Raw genomic sequence first — 14,971 nt, 5'->3', positions numbered from 1 at the left:
CATATTTCAAGTGCTTCATTGCGGCGTCGGGTGGCCATCCTGAGAATCCTAAGAATGATGGAAAGTCAAAGCATGAACTATTGAGCCAGAGACATTGTGATTTCGGATCCGGCCTTGAGGAAAACGTCAATGTGAAATCGGGGGATATCACAATGCTTGGTGACAGGTGTAACGCGGAAGCTGGAAGATACTATTTCCATTAGCGTACTTACATAGCCAAATGATATCGTTTATCGTTTATACTATAGTGGTGAGACTAGACTTCCAAAACGGGTGATCTTGAAATTCAGCACTGCAGAGCGCTAACGGCAACGTTTATGGACTACTTTTCCAAATTCCTGAATCGTTCAGGCGCACAGTCCACCCCCAAAACCTCCCCAGATCATGCACAGGAATTTATTAGATCCTGGAACTCAGTCAAGGTTCTCATGTTTCGCTCAAAACTTCCCATTGACTCATCTAGCAATAGAACACACTTCTCTGCCCTGATGAACGACAACTGAGCAAAGGAATCAAGTCTACTGATGTCCCCGTTCATCTTCAAGCCATGGTGGACGCCTTAGTTGCGGAATCAACTAGAATCGAGCAGGGGTATTTCGCTTTCGTCCGAATCGTGAAAGGGACCTGACTGTTGGACTACAGCGCGACTGGTGGTTGCCTTGAATATCTATTAAAGAATGGTACGATACGCCTTCAGAAGACTCTATGGGGCCGGCTGATACGCAATTTAGATGTGTTGGGAACCCTTGTTCGTCTGAGTGAATCTGACAGACCATATGGAATACAAGCGGAAGTTCTGCGAGCGGTACAGAACATGGTCGTACTGCTAGATGAACAGTTCCTCGTTCATTCAGCCGTACATAAGGCAGTTTTACGACTTCTTAGAACGTGTGTCGGCGACGATTTACAGGAGCAACTTGACGGGCGAAGACAGAGAGTGATGGGTGCGGCGGGAAATTCAGTGAGGAGTCAACCGTCTGAATTCGAGGAAGATTGTACGTTCACGATGGGATTTGTCTGAAGATTGTCGTGATTGATTGTTGAATCAGTGGTTAATCTTCTGTGTATCCTTTGCAGCAGAATACGCACATACCGGGAACTTCTGATGATATTTTTTCACGACAAGCATTGGTACCGCTCGGAACCGTTATTTGCGGTCGAAGAGAAAGATGAGGATGACGAGGATGAAGAAGTCAGTGACTCAGGCCGCATGCCCTCCCCAGCACCATCTCATACCACCGTCACTACCACGACGCAAGTCCTTGCCCCAAAAACCGAATACGAATTTCTCCTCTTCAACTATCTCCTGCGATTCGTCCATCGTGAAGGACAGATCGGGGAGTTCGCTCGTGCTGGCCTTCTTTTGCTAATGGATGTTGCTATGTCGCCCGATGAGCCCGTTCACCGGTTGACTGGGGAGGAAACTGACGCGACAGATGATCCTATCACGGAAGCAGCGCTTGCTCTTGCAGACTACATCCTCGACGGAGATTTTTCAGAAGTTCTTGCCGCGGGTCTCGGCGCTGTTTATTCATTGTTACCCTCAAAGATTGAATTTCGACCTGTGGACAGTTCGGAAAGTAATCGTGAATCTGGGATGGTCATTGGCAGCACTTGGCTGGAGACGGAGGACGAGAGAGAGATGTTGGAGGTCGCACGGTCCAAGTCACTCGCGATGGGCATTGAGGACGCAAACAATTCAGACTTCAGATCGCGCTTGGATCACTTTTTGAAGCTCCTCGAGTTTCTGCAGGACGTGTTACGACGGAATATCGTGCAAGATAACGTGGAGGCCTCCTCGTTCGTCGGGACCGCCATTGTGAACTCAATTTTGGACGCTGTTCGACGAATATTTTTGGAAAATGTGCTGTACCCCGCGGTTTTGGAGTGCTCAGACACGGATGGAAGTGCTGTTGCAGTCATGTCGTATATTGAAATCATGGTCAGGGTTCTCCAAGAAGGCCAAATGGCTGATCTCTTGGTGAGTTTCCTCGTTAGTGAGGACAACGAAGAAGTGAGGCAGAGGCAGCGCCCACATTCTCTCATGATGCTGAATAACGAGTCGATGCCCCCTCGCTCGCAGGTCGGTGTGGCCGACAAAAAATCGAGGCGCAAGAGTAGTGCAATGGCTATTCTAGAAATAGAAGCACCAGAAACCAAGAAGCAATCTGAATATTTCACTTCCACTCGATTCACGCTGAAGGATCTCTTGTTGACCAATCTTCGATCAAAATACCAACCGTCCGTCACGTCTGCGTTGCAACTTTTTCAGTCCATACTGCTACAGCACTCTCAGTTGTGCACCGACATGATCATTTCAGTCCTTTCAGACCCTGACGCGACCGCGTTTCCGCATCCAGCATTACTACAATCCGTCATGGTTGGAAAAGAGGACCACGATGATGATGACGATGAAACATTCACATATCCTGTTGAAGGAGAAAGAGAAACGAAGGAAGTTTTCCATCACCTGCCACATGCCACCTTCTCTACACATGAGAGGGAAATGGATCTCTACCGAACTCTTGTCTCTCGGATTGATCCATCGCATGATTCGGATCCCTTTAGCACAGGTTACGAACATTACCTCCGTGATGCTCTGTTTGCTATCCAGGATCAGGGGGTATATCGCAACGCGCCAGGTGTGGACCCTAAGGAACGAATAAAGTCGAAACATCGGATGAATATGAATGACCCTATTATTTCTAATATACTTGACTCTCTCAGAACATTTTTCTCCAACACGCCCGAATGCAATATTGCCCTGACGGGTGCTTTAGCCACGCTAGCCATCCATCCGGACCGTTCTCTGGCCGGTTGGCTGACGTTTGCTTCCAACGATATATTGCCACCCAATGACGCCAACATGGATTTTGACCTTGACGGTGATGGGGACGATAGGTCGATCGACTTTCAAATTGCCGAGAAGTTGGCCGCCCATTCCTATCTTCCCGCGTCTAGCATGGATGCAAATTCACGACCCGTCGTCCACGCAATCTTCCACGGGCTGGTTGCTCAGTTAGAGCGATATCGACAGCAGGTGTCTGACTTTGATAAATTTCTTCTTGAACGTCGGCAAGGCCTACTTTTCTCCGAAAATCTGACGGACGCGCTGTCTCTTGTGATAGAGTTGAGTGAAGAGCCCACCAAACTTCCCTCCACGCCTGTTCAACAGCAGCAGAACAAACTCAAGGCCAAGTCTTCGGCATCTTCGACCATAATATCTCTTTTAACGCCAAAGAAAAACAAGGCTAAGATGCCCACGGTCTCGTCTTCACCTTCCACGCCTTCTAAGCGAGACTCCAAAGGTCTTGCCGCAAGCCCTTTCGCTCCACATTATCGGATGACGGCTTCCATCACCGTCGAGCCGTTTGTTGCACCTGCACCTGTTTCTGGACCTTGGAGTCCTCCTCAAACTCTTAGATGGTGTGATGAAGAGGATGTCTTCAGTTCGGGCTGGAGTACAAGTGAACGCCGTCGATCTGATCTTTACGACACCGAGCAGGAAAGCAGCAAACCTGCTGTCACCCTTTCCCATTTATTGGACAATGTTGTCATCTTGGAGGAAAGTATCAAGGAGCTTGTCGCCATTATCCATGCTCGGAGAAGTTTAGGCATAGATGCGGTGCGGTTCCTGTAACTTCTTCAACTACTTTCGCCACGTACGAATATAATGTTTTCACTGTATCATAAATATAAAAATCCAGAATTTACATAAAGATACATGGATCAAGTCTGATCACATCCATAGATTGCAATAATGTAGACCATCCTCATCATTTCGCCTTTCTCGCCCGCTTCTTCCTCGTATCCGTGGACTCCTTCTCGCCAAATAGCTTTTGCTGCAATCTTTCGAATTCTTCATCATCTATATCCGGAGGTGAACCCCGCGGACGCTTTCTAGGAGTTGTTACCTCTGGCGCTTCTTCAGCTTTGCCACGCTTTTTACTTTTGCCTTTAGGCTTGGTTCCTTGAGAAGGCCCAGCGTACTTGTCGGCAAGACTGTCGAAAAAGCTATCCATATTCTTCTGCTTCTTCCTCATGATCAAGGCTTTCAGAGCCGAATCGTCATCTTCCTCCTCTCCTTCAATGTCATTGTCCTTTGCTGTATCCTTCTTTTTGCTTCGGCGTTCTCCCGTTTTTCCACTTCCGTAAAACTCATCCCATACGCCAAGGTCCTTAGCCAATTGCTCCGCTTCCTTTGCCTCCTTCTCACCTTGCTTCTTCCTCACCAATTTCGCCTTTTCATTTTTGATTCCGTTCTCCCATTCTGGAAGAGAAGGAATATCGCCTTTGGCAATAAGGTCCGACAGGATGACAATGAAGCGCGGCTCGTCCTCGTGCGTAGAGTGCGGGATCATAGTCATTATTTCGCCAATGGAACCATTCGTGTCCCTATAGGCGCATGTAAGATCTTCGACCTCTTCCGTAGAACCTGAGTGGCGAATTGAATGCGGGTTGGTATCAGCGTTTCACCACCATTTCACAACTACGCACCTTGATATTCAGCTTTCATCTCGTCGAGCTTGCCTCGCGTGACGCGATCGAACAAGTCCTCAAAGTACGCCTCCCACCCATCTTCTCCAACATCGAGGTCCAGTCCTTCATCCGTCTTCCCCGTTTTGTCGTATCTTTCTCTTCTCTTCTCGTCCTGAAGCACAGTATACGCGAATCCAACCTGTTGAAACTTAGTGGACGCGTCAGCCTTTGCAACCTCGGTAGCGTTTGAATGCTTGTCTGGATGGTATTTAAGCGCGAGGCGACGGTATGCTTTTTTTATGTCATCTGTAGAAGAAGTACTTTCTACGCCCAAAACAGCATACAAATCGACAAAACCCTCGTCGGGGAAGAACTGGGAGATGGGGTCGTGGTCGTCCATGGTCAACGTTAATGAATCACGTGGGATGCGCGTCTACGCGTCAAATCGCGAACCGAGTTCTATTGGCGTCACCGTGAGATCTCTTGGCCCTCGATGCTGAGAGAACGCACGCACCTGAAATTGTTTATAAGCTGCTGACCTTAAACGTTTAAACAGGTGATCTGTGCGTTCTTTTTCGAGGTTACTTCTAGAATTGGGACTTTTTACTTCTTTCACTTGTATTCGTCCTGACAAGCCAAAAAAGGAACAATATGTATAAACACTCTAAAACCCTTTGTAAGCGATGTATTCGCGAAGATTTCTTTCTGCGATTCCTCCATGCTGATTCACCCCCTGCACCCATACCAAAAACCAACCCGTCGAAAAAACTGCTCCAAAAGCACACCCTACGAACACCTGTGCCCAGTCATGATGACCTAGCCAGATTCGCGATACACATATCGTGACACCCCAAGGCAAGCAGATGAGAGGAGGAATGAAGCGTGTCAACATGCTTCGAGGAAGGGAAGGATGGATAGGAAGCAGGGAACAGGCAAGGAGGAGGTACGTTAAGTAGAATGCGATGACTGCTGAATGAGTGCTAGGCATCCTAACAGAAGCAGAGGAAGACGAAATGAGGCCCGGGTTTGTCCAATCCGATTCAGAGACTGACACATACCCATAACTTTTTTTTCACTTTCTTTAAATGGCCCACCGGACGTGGTTGGCGTATCATTTTTTTAACGAGCTTGACGGCCAACGAGCAAACAGTAGCACCGGCAATAAAATATGCAACACCTATGGACCTCGTAAAGGTGAGCACCGAAAAGGTGGCAACTGTAACAGTTATATTTGTCTACTACCGTGCATTAACTCCAATGCTTTCTAGTGACGAAACGGTGACTGAATACCTTGTCAAGGAGTAGAAGTCACCAAGGTTGCATCTGCTTCTCAGGAATGTCACTGGGCATTGTGTGGGATGCAGACCGAGCAAGAGAAGTAGTTGGAGCGGTTCCGCAATGATCCTCATGACCGGCTCTCCTCAGAATTTATGCAAATGTAATAATATATCCTGAATCATAGATAATTTACGCGTAGAGAAATGACAGTCCGTGATCCTCCATCCTCCATCCTCACTCTATCGAGATTCGAGGGCCGAGTGTAGTTCCCGCATTATAAGAGTTGTGGCTCATAGTGCCGCCTGTGACTTGGTGTGAGTACTTCGGACGAGGGTTTTTCTCTAGATGTCATTACCGTTTAGAGCTTGCATCTTGGTCGTAACAGGTTGATATGACTGACCATTCAGTTTAGATCCGGCAAGGCCCCGATCGAAATCCGCAAACGTCTTTAACCCTACTGCAAACGTCGCGAAGAGCAGAAGGAAGGCCACAACAGCTGAAAGAGGGGTAAAGTTAGGATATTCAGATGTAGGAGTCAAACTGAGACCGACTAAAGATAGTGAGTGACACTCGGGTGGTCGCATACTGCTCACGACTGCCAGGCTCGTAGAACCGGACGAGTTTATAGACTGTGAGAAACATTAGGGAAGCATGGTCAAGAAGGATAAAGTAACAGTGCTGACCGACTAAAATGATAAGAACACAGATTGTCAGCTCATGACCACGTATCTGTATCTTTGACATTTCTACTCACAGTAGCTTTCAGCTAAAGAGTGCATCTTGGTAAGCGGGGCGGATCCGACAACAACAAAAAGTACCTACCCGCAAGCATCAGCACCAAAGAGATGGACATCAACCACTTGATTTCTCTCTGTACCGCTACACCGCAAAGGGCCAACAGTAATAAAACGATCTTTAGATGGCGTTAGTCTTTTGAAACTGAGAAACGTGCTTAAGGCTGCATACCGGGATAGCAGCAATGGTAACTAAAAAAAGACAATTCAGAACACAGCAAGTTGAGATACGTAACGCTGCTTACCACCAAACTCCGCAGAGCTCTTGTTCAGAACCAGAATGAGGAGCTAGATGTCGAGTAAGTTGTAGCATGCTCAGATTAGAAGCACGATAGTCATGCCTGCATGGTAACCGCAGTGAAAAAAAAGAAATCAAATTTCACTATTAATATGATAAGTCGATTGTTTATACCAAATAAGAATGGTACTTACATAGGCACAACATGATCTGGTACACTTGATACATGGTCTTCATTTTGGCTTTTGGATAATGAGTAACAGGGTCGGATCAAAAGGGGACAGTGAACGTACGGTTCGCGCCGACAATCTAGTACGTTGAGATGTTAGTAGTTTTTGACGTGACCCGTAATGCAGAAACATACGTGGAATATGGCCCAACCAAATTCCGCATAAAGCGCTTTCATCCAGTATACCAGCGCTAACCAGGCAGCAGCTATCACGCACGGTGAAACAATCAGGAAAGGCCGAATCTCTCGCCACAGGGAGCCAGGAATGTCGCATCTGACAGGATCTGGATTTGTTTCGCATTGGTTAGAGGTCACGATGGCCTCTCGAGTTTGGTCAATCTGAACCGCAGCATATACCAACATGGCCAGGTGAAAGACTACACAAGTGGTGTTAGAGGTGCATGGTGTGCATTCCAAAGATCACGCACGGAGTATTCCAATAAGTTGGATGACATTGCGCATTCGCAAAGCATCGAATGCCATGAATAGTTCAAATAGTCTGCCCGAATTTGCAATCAAAACTCCAGAATAAAAGGCGTAGGAATTTGGCATACTCCCCGAGCGCAAACAGCGCCAGATAACACGGAAGAGTCTTGTACCCTCCTGAGAAAGGTACTTTTTCTTCCACCTATCACTCATGATAAGAATGCGATTTGAATTGGAGCCTGCGCCTGCCTAACCTTTCGGAAAGTGATTGCCACCATCACAAGTACAACGATAGCCTCTATCAAGATGTTCAGCTGCGATTTAGGGAGCTAAACAAAACCAGGACGGACGTATAGAAACTAGGAGACGATTATCATTAGCAGACCAGGAAAGATCGACTGTGTGAACGTACTCGTAGAAATGAAAAGGCGCTGGGCGCGAGTAGCTAGTAATGGCTCTGGAGCCATGTCGTCAAAAATGAAAGGAAGAGTAAGGGTATAGATGGCGTTGGGTAACTTGGGAAGAAGAGGAGATAACTTGAGATGGCGCTGCCGTTGGTCACGGTAGCTGTGCAAAACTCAATTTTCACACGGTAAGGGGAGGGCAGTGGTTAAGGTAGCCCGAAGGCCCAGAAAAGGCCGAGTGGCGGTGACAACTCGCCTTGTTAAATATACAATTCACCGCCGTTGCGTACGTTTTCGCAGATACACTGTACTATGTACATCTCTTCCTCCCACAGAACTTTCACATCATCCAGTCCTAATCCCTCCTTTCCCCTCAGCCTGTTCAAGCCGATCTCTGCCCTAGTGATAATCGGTTGGCATATCTTGTCCACAAGAGTTGTCAACCACTGGGACTCAATTTCCGTGGAAATCCGGTCACTCTGTCCTGTAATGGTCGCTAGCCAAGGGGAAAGGAATTTTTCATCGCCAACTGCGATCGTCTTATGCCGAACGAGGAGCATTGCATGAAGTCTCAGGGCTGTGACCAGTCTAAAGGAAGGGTATGCGACATGTAGTGTATAGTCTCTTTCAAGGATGTCATTAGGGGAGCGAGCACAAAGCAACAGGGAACTCACTTCCAATAGTCGTGTGCCTGCAGGATATTTTTCGCCCACTTACCAAATCTTCCTTGTTTTTCGAACATGGACTCGACCAAGTCATCCACTTCCACCTCGCAATGAGGTTGTTCAGTTTCGGAACGACGGAGAACAAAGCCATATTCTACGAACAAAACTCGGTTGCAGTGAGAACCATATTTGAGATAGAGCTCTTCACCCACTCCTGTGGGGATATCTGCAGGAGCAAGTAGTGTAAAACTTCCTGCCTTGCAAGTCCGTGAGGCTCCATGGCAAATTTGGGATGTCTTGTCCTGCGGAGTCATCGAGGGCAAACGTATTGTATGGTTTGCAAAATCAAGAATCGGTACAAGAGATAGGTTGTCAGGATCGGAGCAAGCCTCGTTCAAGTGGTGAAAAATGCATCTTGTGTTGACTGGGAGTGCCGTTCAGTGCTAAAATTTGATGAAGAATAGGCCACTGACCGCAAAGCCAAGCCCAGAGGTAGCGAGCATTCATCTCGTCTCTTGGTAGTCCGATGGCAAGCCCCGAATCTACCTAGAGATAGTCAATATTCATGTATTTTCCGCGATTTCTCCAGACAAAGTCACCATATAGCGATAGCTGGCCTCACGATCGTTGCAAAAACGGACTGCTAACATCTTCAAGGAGTTTGCGTGACTTGGTGGCAGGTATAATGCACGCTCTGATCCTTCTGTATACCATGATAGCGGATGGAAGTCGAAGTTGGTGGGTAAAGTCGCGACATAAGGACCGAATTCTCTTTTGTTCGCGCGACTCAGAACCAGATGTAAAGCGATTAGCTGGGTAGCGGACAAGCGATGATTTGGGTAGAGCGGTGTCAGAGTCTTAATATTGAGGATTTTATCCGTATCGATGGTGAAGAGAGGTTGATTGGGAGTTAATGGTCTGTCGGCAACCAGGGCATAACCAGTACGAGCTATTCAATGATTGTCATTTCGCAAGACTGGGGAGAAAATATGCTCACCAGATTCTTTAGGAGAGACTGGGGGTGCTGGTATATCAAGCCATTGTAGGAGTTGGGTCCAATGAGGATGAATCATTTACTGCGTCTGTCAGCGCTGCACTCCGTACCACTTGCCGTTGCTGGAGGTGTTGGTGTAATGCTGACCACGTTCTCGACGGTAGCCTGTCCTCGGTTCGCAAGAATCGCGGCATCGTCGTCCTCATCCGTCCAGATATGTCGTCGCTTTCCACGATCAGATAACAGAATCCTGAGTTCCATGGGACCGGCCCATGACCGCCATTTTACCTCTTCCCAGTCCCTCATGTCAGTATTCAACGCTTCTCGTCTTCAAAACAAGACTGTTGTCGTATGGTGCATCCTCATTCTCGTCATAGAATCTATCTGATAGACCCGTGTCCTTTAGGTTACCGGTGCTACTTCTGGTATAGGCGCAGTAAGTCGAATCAATTCGGATTGCGTTTCTCAATAATGATATCCCTAGGCTGCGGCAGTCCTTTTTGCTAAGGCAGGATCTAATGTGGTCCTTGCCGCCCGTAGGGCTGAGATACTGAAAAAAGTGGCTGAACAATGCACAGTTGCCCATAAAGAATCTGGTTTGAGTGCTGGAGGAAAATTCTTCACCCTACAACTTGACGTCTCTGATAAGTCTCAAGTCGCCTCATTCTGGGATAAGATACCGCACGATTTGAGAGATGTCGATATTCTCGGTGAGTTTGATTAACGTTTACATCTTAATCACTCACTCATCTATTCCCATCCCCAAGTCAACAACGCTGGGTTCGTGTTGGGTGTCGAGCATGCCGGAGATATCAAGGATGAGGATATCGAGGCAATGTTTGACACCAATGTTCTCGGACTCATATCGGTGAGCCAACTTTTTGTGAGGCGTGAGTAAATATCCCTGGTTTCTCATGCAGAGACTGACCTATCACACAGACTTCAAATCCCGCGGATCCGGCCACCTGATCAATATTGGAAGTATTGCTGGTCGTGAGGTCGGTCGTATTCTATTTCTCGATCGCCCAGCTCACTGTACAATCCAAGCCTTACGCGGCAGGCAGTATCTATACTGCCACTAAGCACGCAGTACATGCCTTCACCGCATCAGTCATGAGGGAGTTGGTGAACACCAAAATCAGAGTCACCGAAATCCAGCCTGGAATGGTGGAAACAGGTCAATACATCCCGAGCTTTACTGAACCACTTCTTCTCAAGTCAACGTACTTATCCTATCTTTGCATTAGAGTTCTCGATCATCCGATTCCGCGGAGATGTTGCTGCTGCAAAGAAGGTCTATGAAGGCCTTGAACCCTGTACATCTCACATATTTCCGATAAGATTATCATACCAATAATTGTCTCTAGTAACAGGACATGACGTCGCAGAGGAGGTCGTGTGGGCTGCATCCAGACCAGACCACGTACAGGTCGCTGAAGTGGGTACCGTTATCCAAATCCTCCCTCAGCCACTGATACCCTAGTCTTCACTAGGTTTTGGTTATGCCAGTCAATCAAGCAAGCGCTACCGTCAACTACAGAGCGCCTTCCAAGATTTGAATCAAGAATATAAATAAAGGCAATAAGAAACTGTATACGTAGTGTATACGAAACATTCGTCTCCCCACCAGCACTAAATTCCAAGCAAAATATGAGACAGATGTGTGATAATACTGTTACGACGATTTCTTTTTGGACCGGGTATTCTTAACAACAGCTGGACGAGATGGAGGCTCGGGTATATCGGTATCGTACACAAATTTCTTGACTACCACATTCTCCTGCACGAGGTCTTCCAAGGGAAATTCGGCAGTGGGAAGGTTCCCCAGATCATCCAGTTTTATTGTCTATCAAGATAAATCAGCGTCGAAAAAACACGAGCAACCGGATCATCGTCGCTAACCTTTGAAGTAGGAGCGAGACAACCCTTTGTAGCCACGACGAAGCCATGTCGTGGACGCGGTTGAACCTCATCCAAAATGACTGTTGTGAAAAGTCCCTGATCCCACTTGACTCGCTTTTTGTCGTCCATCTCGGCTTCTTCCTTGTCCTCGTCTGCATTGTCATTCGTTCTGAACCTCTTGTAGTGTTTAGGTGACTCGTAATCCTCATCCTCACCCGCACCTCTCCGGTGTTGGCGAACACTGGGACTACTATTGAGGTGCTCCCAAACTTCATCGTCGTCAATTTGCTGTAAACTCCCCGAACTTTGTCCATCATGTTGTAAACTCTCTCCAGATCGTCGTTTGGTTCTATTGGCCCTCCTGTCAGCGCGGGCATTCTTCTCTCTTTCCTTTTCTTTCTCCTCTTTCTGGGACACCGTTTTCGCCCTTATTCCTGGACTCTCAGGCCGCGGTCCTTCTCGCCTAAAACATAATACAGTCAGCGAGCTGTACAGCGAAGATACTACGCTTGAAAGTTTACCTGATGATGGCCGTTTCAAGCATTGCAGTCAAATACTTTTGGTTTTTTGTAGTATTTGAGTTGGTGAGCTGGCGCAGATCACCGGCAGTCATACTTGAAAAGGGACCAGTACCTCGAGTTACCGGAGGCTTCCTTCTTCTCGGCTGTGAAGGGATATCCGCCCGACAAGTCGAAGGAGGATTTGAGCCCGTAACAGGCTTTCTTACCCTGGTAGTCCGACGTAGGCTATATGGTCCCGGCGGTTCTTCCACGACAACAAGGGGCTCTGGAGAATCCGTTTCAAAAGCTGCGGAAAGATCGGATACAGTGTCATATTGAACAGGGACGCCCTCTGTCGTTGTTGCCGAACCATTCACAGGTGAAGATAGTTGTCTGTCGCTGTTTGTGTTACTGGCAAGCGGAGCAACGGGGGTATGAGATGCAACAGAAGTCGACAAAGTAATGTTTTCCATTACGGTTAGTAAATCTTTACTCTCTGGCGGTGTATCCGAATGAACGGAAACAGCCGCAGGAGGACTAGGTGGTTTCTCCATCTTAACCTGTCGTAGATTCAGCAATGCCTGGTTCTTTTTAGGACTGAGTTGCGAACGGGAGCTGGTCGAAGGTTTGGAGGCCTGTCTCAGAGAAGTAACCACCACCACCACAGGTTTAGCCGTGGATGGTGTCTCAACCGTTGCCCGCTTGCGCTTCAGATTGGGATTACTGGAGGACGCAGCTTGAGAGATGTTGGTCTGCATCTGACGTTTTTTCTGAATCAAACTGAGCATAGTGAAGATACAACCCAAAGGAAAAAGATTGACCTTAATAGTAGATGTGGGTGGCTCGGCCACCCTCACAGAACTCTGTTGCCCCACACGATTGGCCGCCTCCTTTGCTGCAGCAGAAGAAGTTGGTCTACTGTATGGTTTGAAGGTTCTCCGAGGGATCTTGCTAGTTTTCTGCTTTAAGGTCGTCTGTTGTACTGGAGTCTTCTTAGATGGCAACGTTGACGTCTGTTGAGTTTCGCTTTGTTCGGAGACATCCTCGTAGATGATTGGAAAGGGTAACTCTTGAGCGGTTCTTGCGCCTGAGCTCAAGGGATGCTGGGGAAACTTAGAAGCCGGTTCAAGTGATCCGCTTCTGGGTTTCAATCGCACGGGGGCGGAGGATTCAGGTTCCACAGATCTACTGCGTTCGTGTAAGAGGGGTCGCTTTCCTTGACTGAGATCGAGTGTGGATTTCGGTGGATTGTTGGATTGTGGAGGCAATATCGGAACTCTTCTCGCTGGCGTGTCATTCGGTGGTATCTTGAGAAACGGTGTCCGGGATTTTCCTGTTCCACGACTTATTGAGAGCTGTGCCGCTTTCTGAGGAGACAGCTGTCCTTGAGCAATTGCTTCTGAAATAGGAATGCGTCTGGCCGGCGTTGAAGGACCTGCTATCGGAATATGTAGTTGGTATTTATTGGGAGATGGAGGTCGGCTGGTCCTTTTGGGACTGGGAAATCGAATGGGAACGTTTGTTCTGGAGGGTGTGTTAGGCGTATCTTCTGGCCAGCGGAAATTAGAGATAACGGGTTTAATTATCGTGTCTGACTGTGCAACAGAAGTGGTATGTGGATGGTCGGAACTAACGTCTTCTGACGTTTCGCCAGATATTTCACCAAGAAGCTTGAGAGAATGTGGGGAAAGGGACGCCAGTTTCTGATGTCCAGATTGCCGAGGTTGTCGCCTAGTAGGTGCCAAGGGTGCAAGCGGGAGCTCGAGATCGGGCGTCAAGGCTTGCGGCTCGTTCGAACTCGATAAAGGAGTGTTATCTTTGACAATAGTGACCTCTCTGAGAGGTGAAAGATTATATACACTCCGGCGAGGTCGAGATGAGCGACGTAATGGAGGGCTTGGAGGTTCCTCTGGACTAGACGAGTCCTCCGCAGACAATTCTATCACGGAGTTTACTGGATCTGCAGAGGTTGGCTCATTAGTCAGGAATGGCTCTGCCACGGTCCTTTCTTCGGAGGGAGACCGGATGGCAATGCTAGCGGAATCTAAGCATTCGTGGGTGTGTGAGTTGACTTGTGAGTCATTAGGTGGTGCATTATGCTCTGTCATCGGTATAATGGACTGTCTCATAGTATCGGAAGCCGCAAGGTCCTGGTATTGTAAGGGTGTAATAGGGACTCTCGCTGAGATTGTGTCCTGAGGTTCATCGGCGGAGAAAGGGTCTTCTTGAGGATCAGGCGTTGGTGATAGAGATGTGTTAAGGGCGTCATGGGCGAACTGAGGATGCAACAACGTGTTTTCGGGTGACTGGGGAGGTGGTGATGGATTGTCATGGGCACGCATTATTCTACTGGCCAGAACTGAAGATGGCTCTTGACAAAAGTCATGAGACGAGAGGAAACCTACATAAGTCTGCGACGCACCATCTTGTACCAGACCATCGTTATCAGGAGTCTCTGGGCGGGAAAGAGTTTCTTCGCCTGAAATATCGTTCGAATTACTATCCAGGGTTTGAGTCCATGTTAAAGGATGTGGAGAAGAGATTCTAGGAGAGCGGCGCAAAGGTAGAGGCGATTCGATCAAGTCGGTGAGTTGTTGTAAAGCAACCCCCTCTAGGGATTTGAATGGACCCAGGGGAGTTGTGGTGCCAGGGCCTGAGGGCGGAGCTGGAGACGCAGTTTCGCGTCCATCCACTGTATCCATGATTGGAGTCAAAGTTGCATAGACTTAGAGGACGAGAAAGTGGCTATTGTGGTCAAGTTCAAGTTCTGACCGCGTTTGGATTTCAATTTCAGCGTGTTTAAAACCCACGTGACGACATTTTTATCTATCTTACACTCTTCGTTCGCCTCAACTCCGAGATTTTCCATAACCATTGCCCCCTCGATCAGTTTCGGAGGGACAAAACCTGTTTTAACCTCTGATGTCAAGCCCTAGCACATCGCAATTAACTCAACACCCACCTATATTGAGTCGAGCCACTGGAAGAGCTCTCTTGAACACCCTTGGGCCTATTACTATTATCTACATGACGATGGGGCTGTGTGCGTGTGCTCCTAGATC

The 14,971-nt window shown here is 47.9% G+C and overlaps 7 protein-coding genes across 9 annotated transcripts; 2 read left to right on the top strand and 5 right to left on the bottom strand.

Annotated features, from left to right (window-relative positions):
* Positions 1-317: 317 nt before the first annotated feature.
* Positions 318-4,411, top strand: E1B28_008798 (uncharacterized protein; the record flags this gene model as incomplete). Of its 2 annotated transcripts, XM_043153630.1 has the most annotated exons (5): positions 318-416; positions 470-591; positions 643-680; positions 732-995; positions 1,050-4,411. In XM_043153630.1, 5 exons carry the CDS (start codon positions 318-320, stop codon positions 3,638-3,640), a joined length of 3,114 nt encoding a protein of 1,037 aa, XP_043008914.1. In that variant the 3' UTR covers positions 3,641-4,411. The 2 variants fall into 2 exon arrangements, with proteins under 2 accessions (XP_043008914.1, XP_043008913.1); XM_043153629.1 differs by having other exon boundaries at positions 318-591.
* E1B28_008797 (uncharacterized protein) lies at positions 3,722-4,879 on the bottom strand (the record flags this gene model as incomplete). The annotated part of the gene is made up of 2 exons (XM_043153628.1): positions 3,722-4,435; positions 4,498-4,879. The coding sequence occupies 2 exons, from the start codon at positions 4,877-4,879 to the stop codon at positions 3,777-3,779; spliced, it is 1,041 nt and encodes a 346-aa protein (XP_043008912.1). The 3' UTR covers positions 3,722-3,776.
* A 1,050-nt stretch (positions 4,880-5,929) lies between these two features.
* E1B28_008796 (uncharacterized protein) lies at positions 5,930-6,501 on the bottom strand (the record flags this gene model as incomplete). The annotated part of the gene is made up of 3 exons (XM_043153627.1): positions 5,930-6,098; positions 6,158-6,253; positions 6,309-6,501. 3 exons carry the CDS (start codon positions 6,499-6,501, stop codon positions 5,992-5,994), a joined length of 396 nt encoding a protein of 131 aa, XP_043008911.1. The 3' UTR covers positions 5,930-5,991.
* A 2-nt stretch (positions 6,502-6,503) lies between these two features.
* On the bottom strand, positions 6,504-7,722 carry E1B28_008795 (uncharacterized protein; the record flags this gene model as incomplete). The annotated part of the gene is made up of 11 exons (XM_043153626.1): positions 6,504-6,523; positions 6,580-6,670; positions 6,724-6,743; positions 6,797-6,839; positions 6,893-6,933; positions 6,984-7,031; positions 7,083-7,098; positions 7,154-7,395; positions 7,447-7,517; positions 7,573-7,646; positions 7,699-7,722. 11 exons carry the CDS (start codon positions 7,720-7,722, stop codon positions 6,504-6,506), a joined length of 690 nt encoding a protein of 229 aa, XP_043008910.1.
* Positions 7,723-8,108: 386 nt separating this feature from the next.
* On the bottom strand, positions 8,109-9,586 carry E1B28_008794 (uncharacterized protein; the record flags this gene model as incomplete). The annotated part of the gene is made up of 5 exons (XM_043153625.1): positions 8,109-8,472; positions 8,523-8,937; positions 8,987-9,059; positions 9,113-9,462; positions 9,511-9,586. The coding sequence occupies 5 exons, from the start codon at positions 9,584-9,586 to the stop codon at positions 8,109-8,111; spliced, it is 1,278 nt and encodes a 425-aa protein (XP_043008909.1).
* Positions 9,587-9,722: 136 nt separating this feature from the next.
* Positions 9,723-11,147, top strand: E1B28_008793 (uncharacterized protein). Its single transcript, XM_043153624.1, has 9 exons — positions 9,723-9,856; positions 9,914-9,943; positions 9,992-10,217; positions 10,275-10,397; positions 10,447-10,505; positions 10,555-10,684; positions 10,755-10,823; positions 10,875-10,945; positions 11,001-11,147. The coding sequence occupies exons 1-9, from the start codon at positions 9,767-9,769 to the stop codon at positions 11,064-11,066; spliced, it is 864 nt and encodes a 287-aa protein (XP_043008908.1). The 5' UTR covers positions 9,723-9,766; the 3' UTR covers positions 11,067-11,147.
* A 9-nt stretch (positions 11,148-11,156) lies between these two features.
* Positions 11,157-14,668, bottom strand: E1B28_008792 (uncharacterized protein). Of its 2 annotated transcripts, none has more exons than XM_043153623.1 (5): positions 14,332-14,668; positions 12,731-14,278; positions 11,931-12,679; positions 11,410-11,872; positions 11,157-11,353 (listed from the first exon to the last, which is right to left on the bottom strand). In XM_043153623.1, the coding sequence occupies exons 1-5, from the start codon at positions 14,347-14,349 to the stop codon at positions 11,183-11,185; spliced, it is 2,949 nt and encodes a 982-aa protein (XP_043008907.1). In that variant the 5' UTR covers positions 14,350-14,668; the 3' UTR covers positions 11,157-11,182. The 2 variants fall into 2 exon arrangements, with proteins under 2 accessions (XP_043008907.1, XP_043008906.1); XM_043153622.1 differs by having other exon boundaries at positions 12,731-14,268.
* Positions 14,669-14,971: the final 303 nt, after the last annotated feature.

The sequence above is a fragment of the Marasmius oreades genome, chromosome 5 (genome assembly GCF_018924745.1).
Source record: "Marasmius oreades isolate 03SP1 chromosome 5, whole genome shotgun sequence".
Taxonomy (NCBI): domain Eukaryota; kingdom Fungi; phylum Basidiomycota; class Agaricomycetes; order Agaricales; family Marasmiaceae; genus Marasmius; species Marasmius oreades.
This window is presented reverse-complemented; position numbering and strand designations above follow the sequence as displayed.

Excerpts from the sequence above, each read along its gene's own strand:
- E1B28_008793 (XM_043153624.1), top strand. The coding sequence starts at position 9,767 with ATGGGACCGGCCCATGACCGCCATTTTACCTCTTCCCAGTCCCTCATG. Across the intron at positions 9,944-9,991 it reads CTACTTCTGGTATAGGCGCA|GCTGCGGCAGTCCTTTTTGC; the intron begins GTAAGTCGAATC and ends TGATATCCCTAG. Across the intron at positions 10,824-10,874 it reads CTATGAAGGCCTTGAACCCT|TAACAGGACATGACGTCGCA; the intron begins GTACATCTCACA and ends AATTGTCTCTAG.
- E1B28_008792 (XM_043153622.1), bottom strand. The coding sequence starts at position 14,611 with ATGGATACAGTGGATGGACGCGAAACTGCGTCTCCAGCTCCGCCCTCA. Across the intron at positions 12,680-12,730 it reads CACCCACATCTACTATTAAG|AAAAAACGTCAGATGCAGAC; the intron begins GTCAATCTTTTT and ends AGTTTGATTCAG. Across the intron at positions 11,354-11,409 it reads GTCTCGCTCCTACTTCAAAG|ACAATAAAACTGGATGATCT; the intron begins GTTAGCGACGAT and ends TTATCTTGATAG.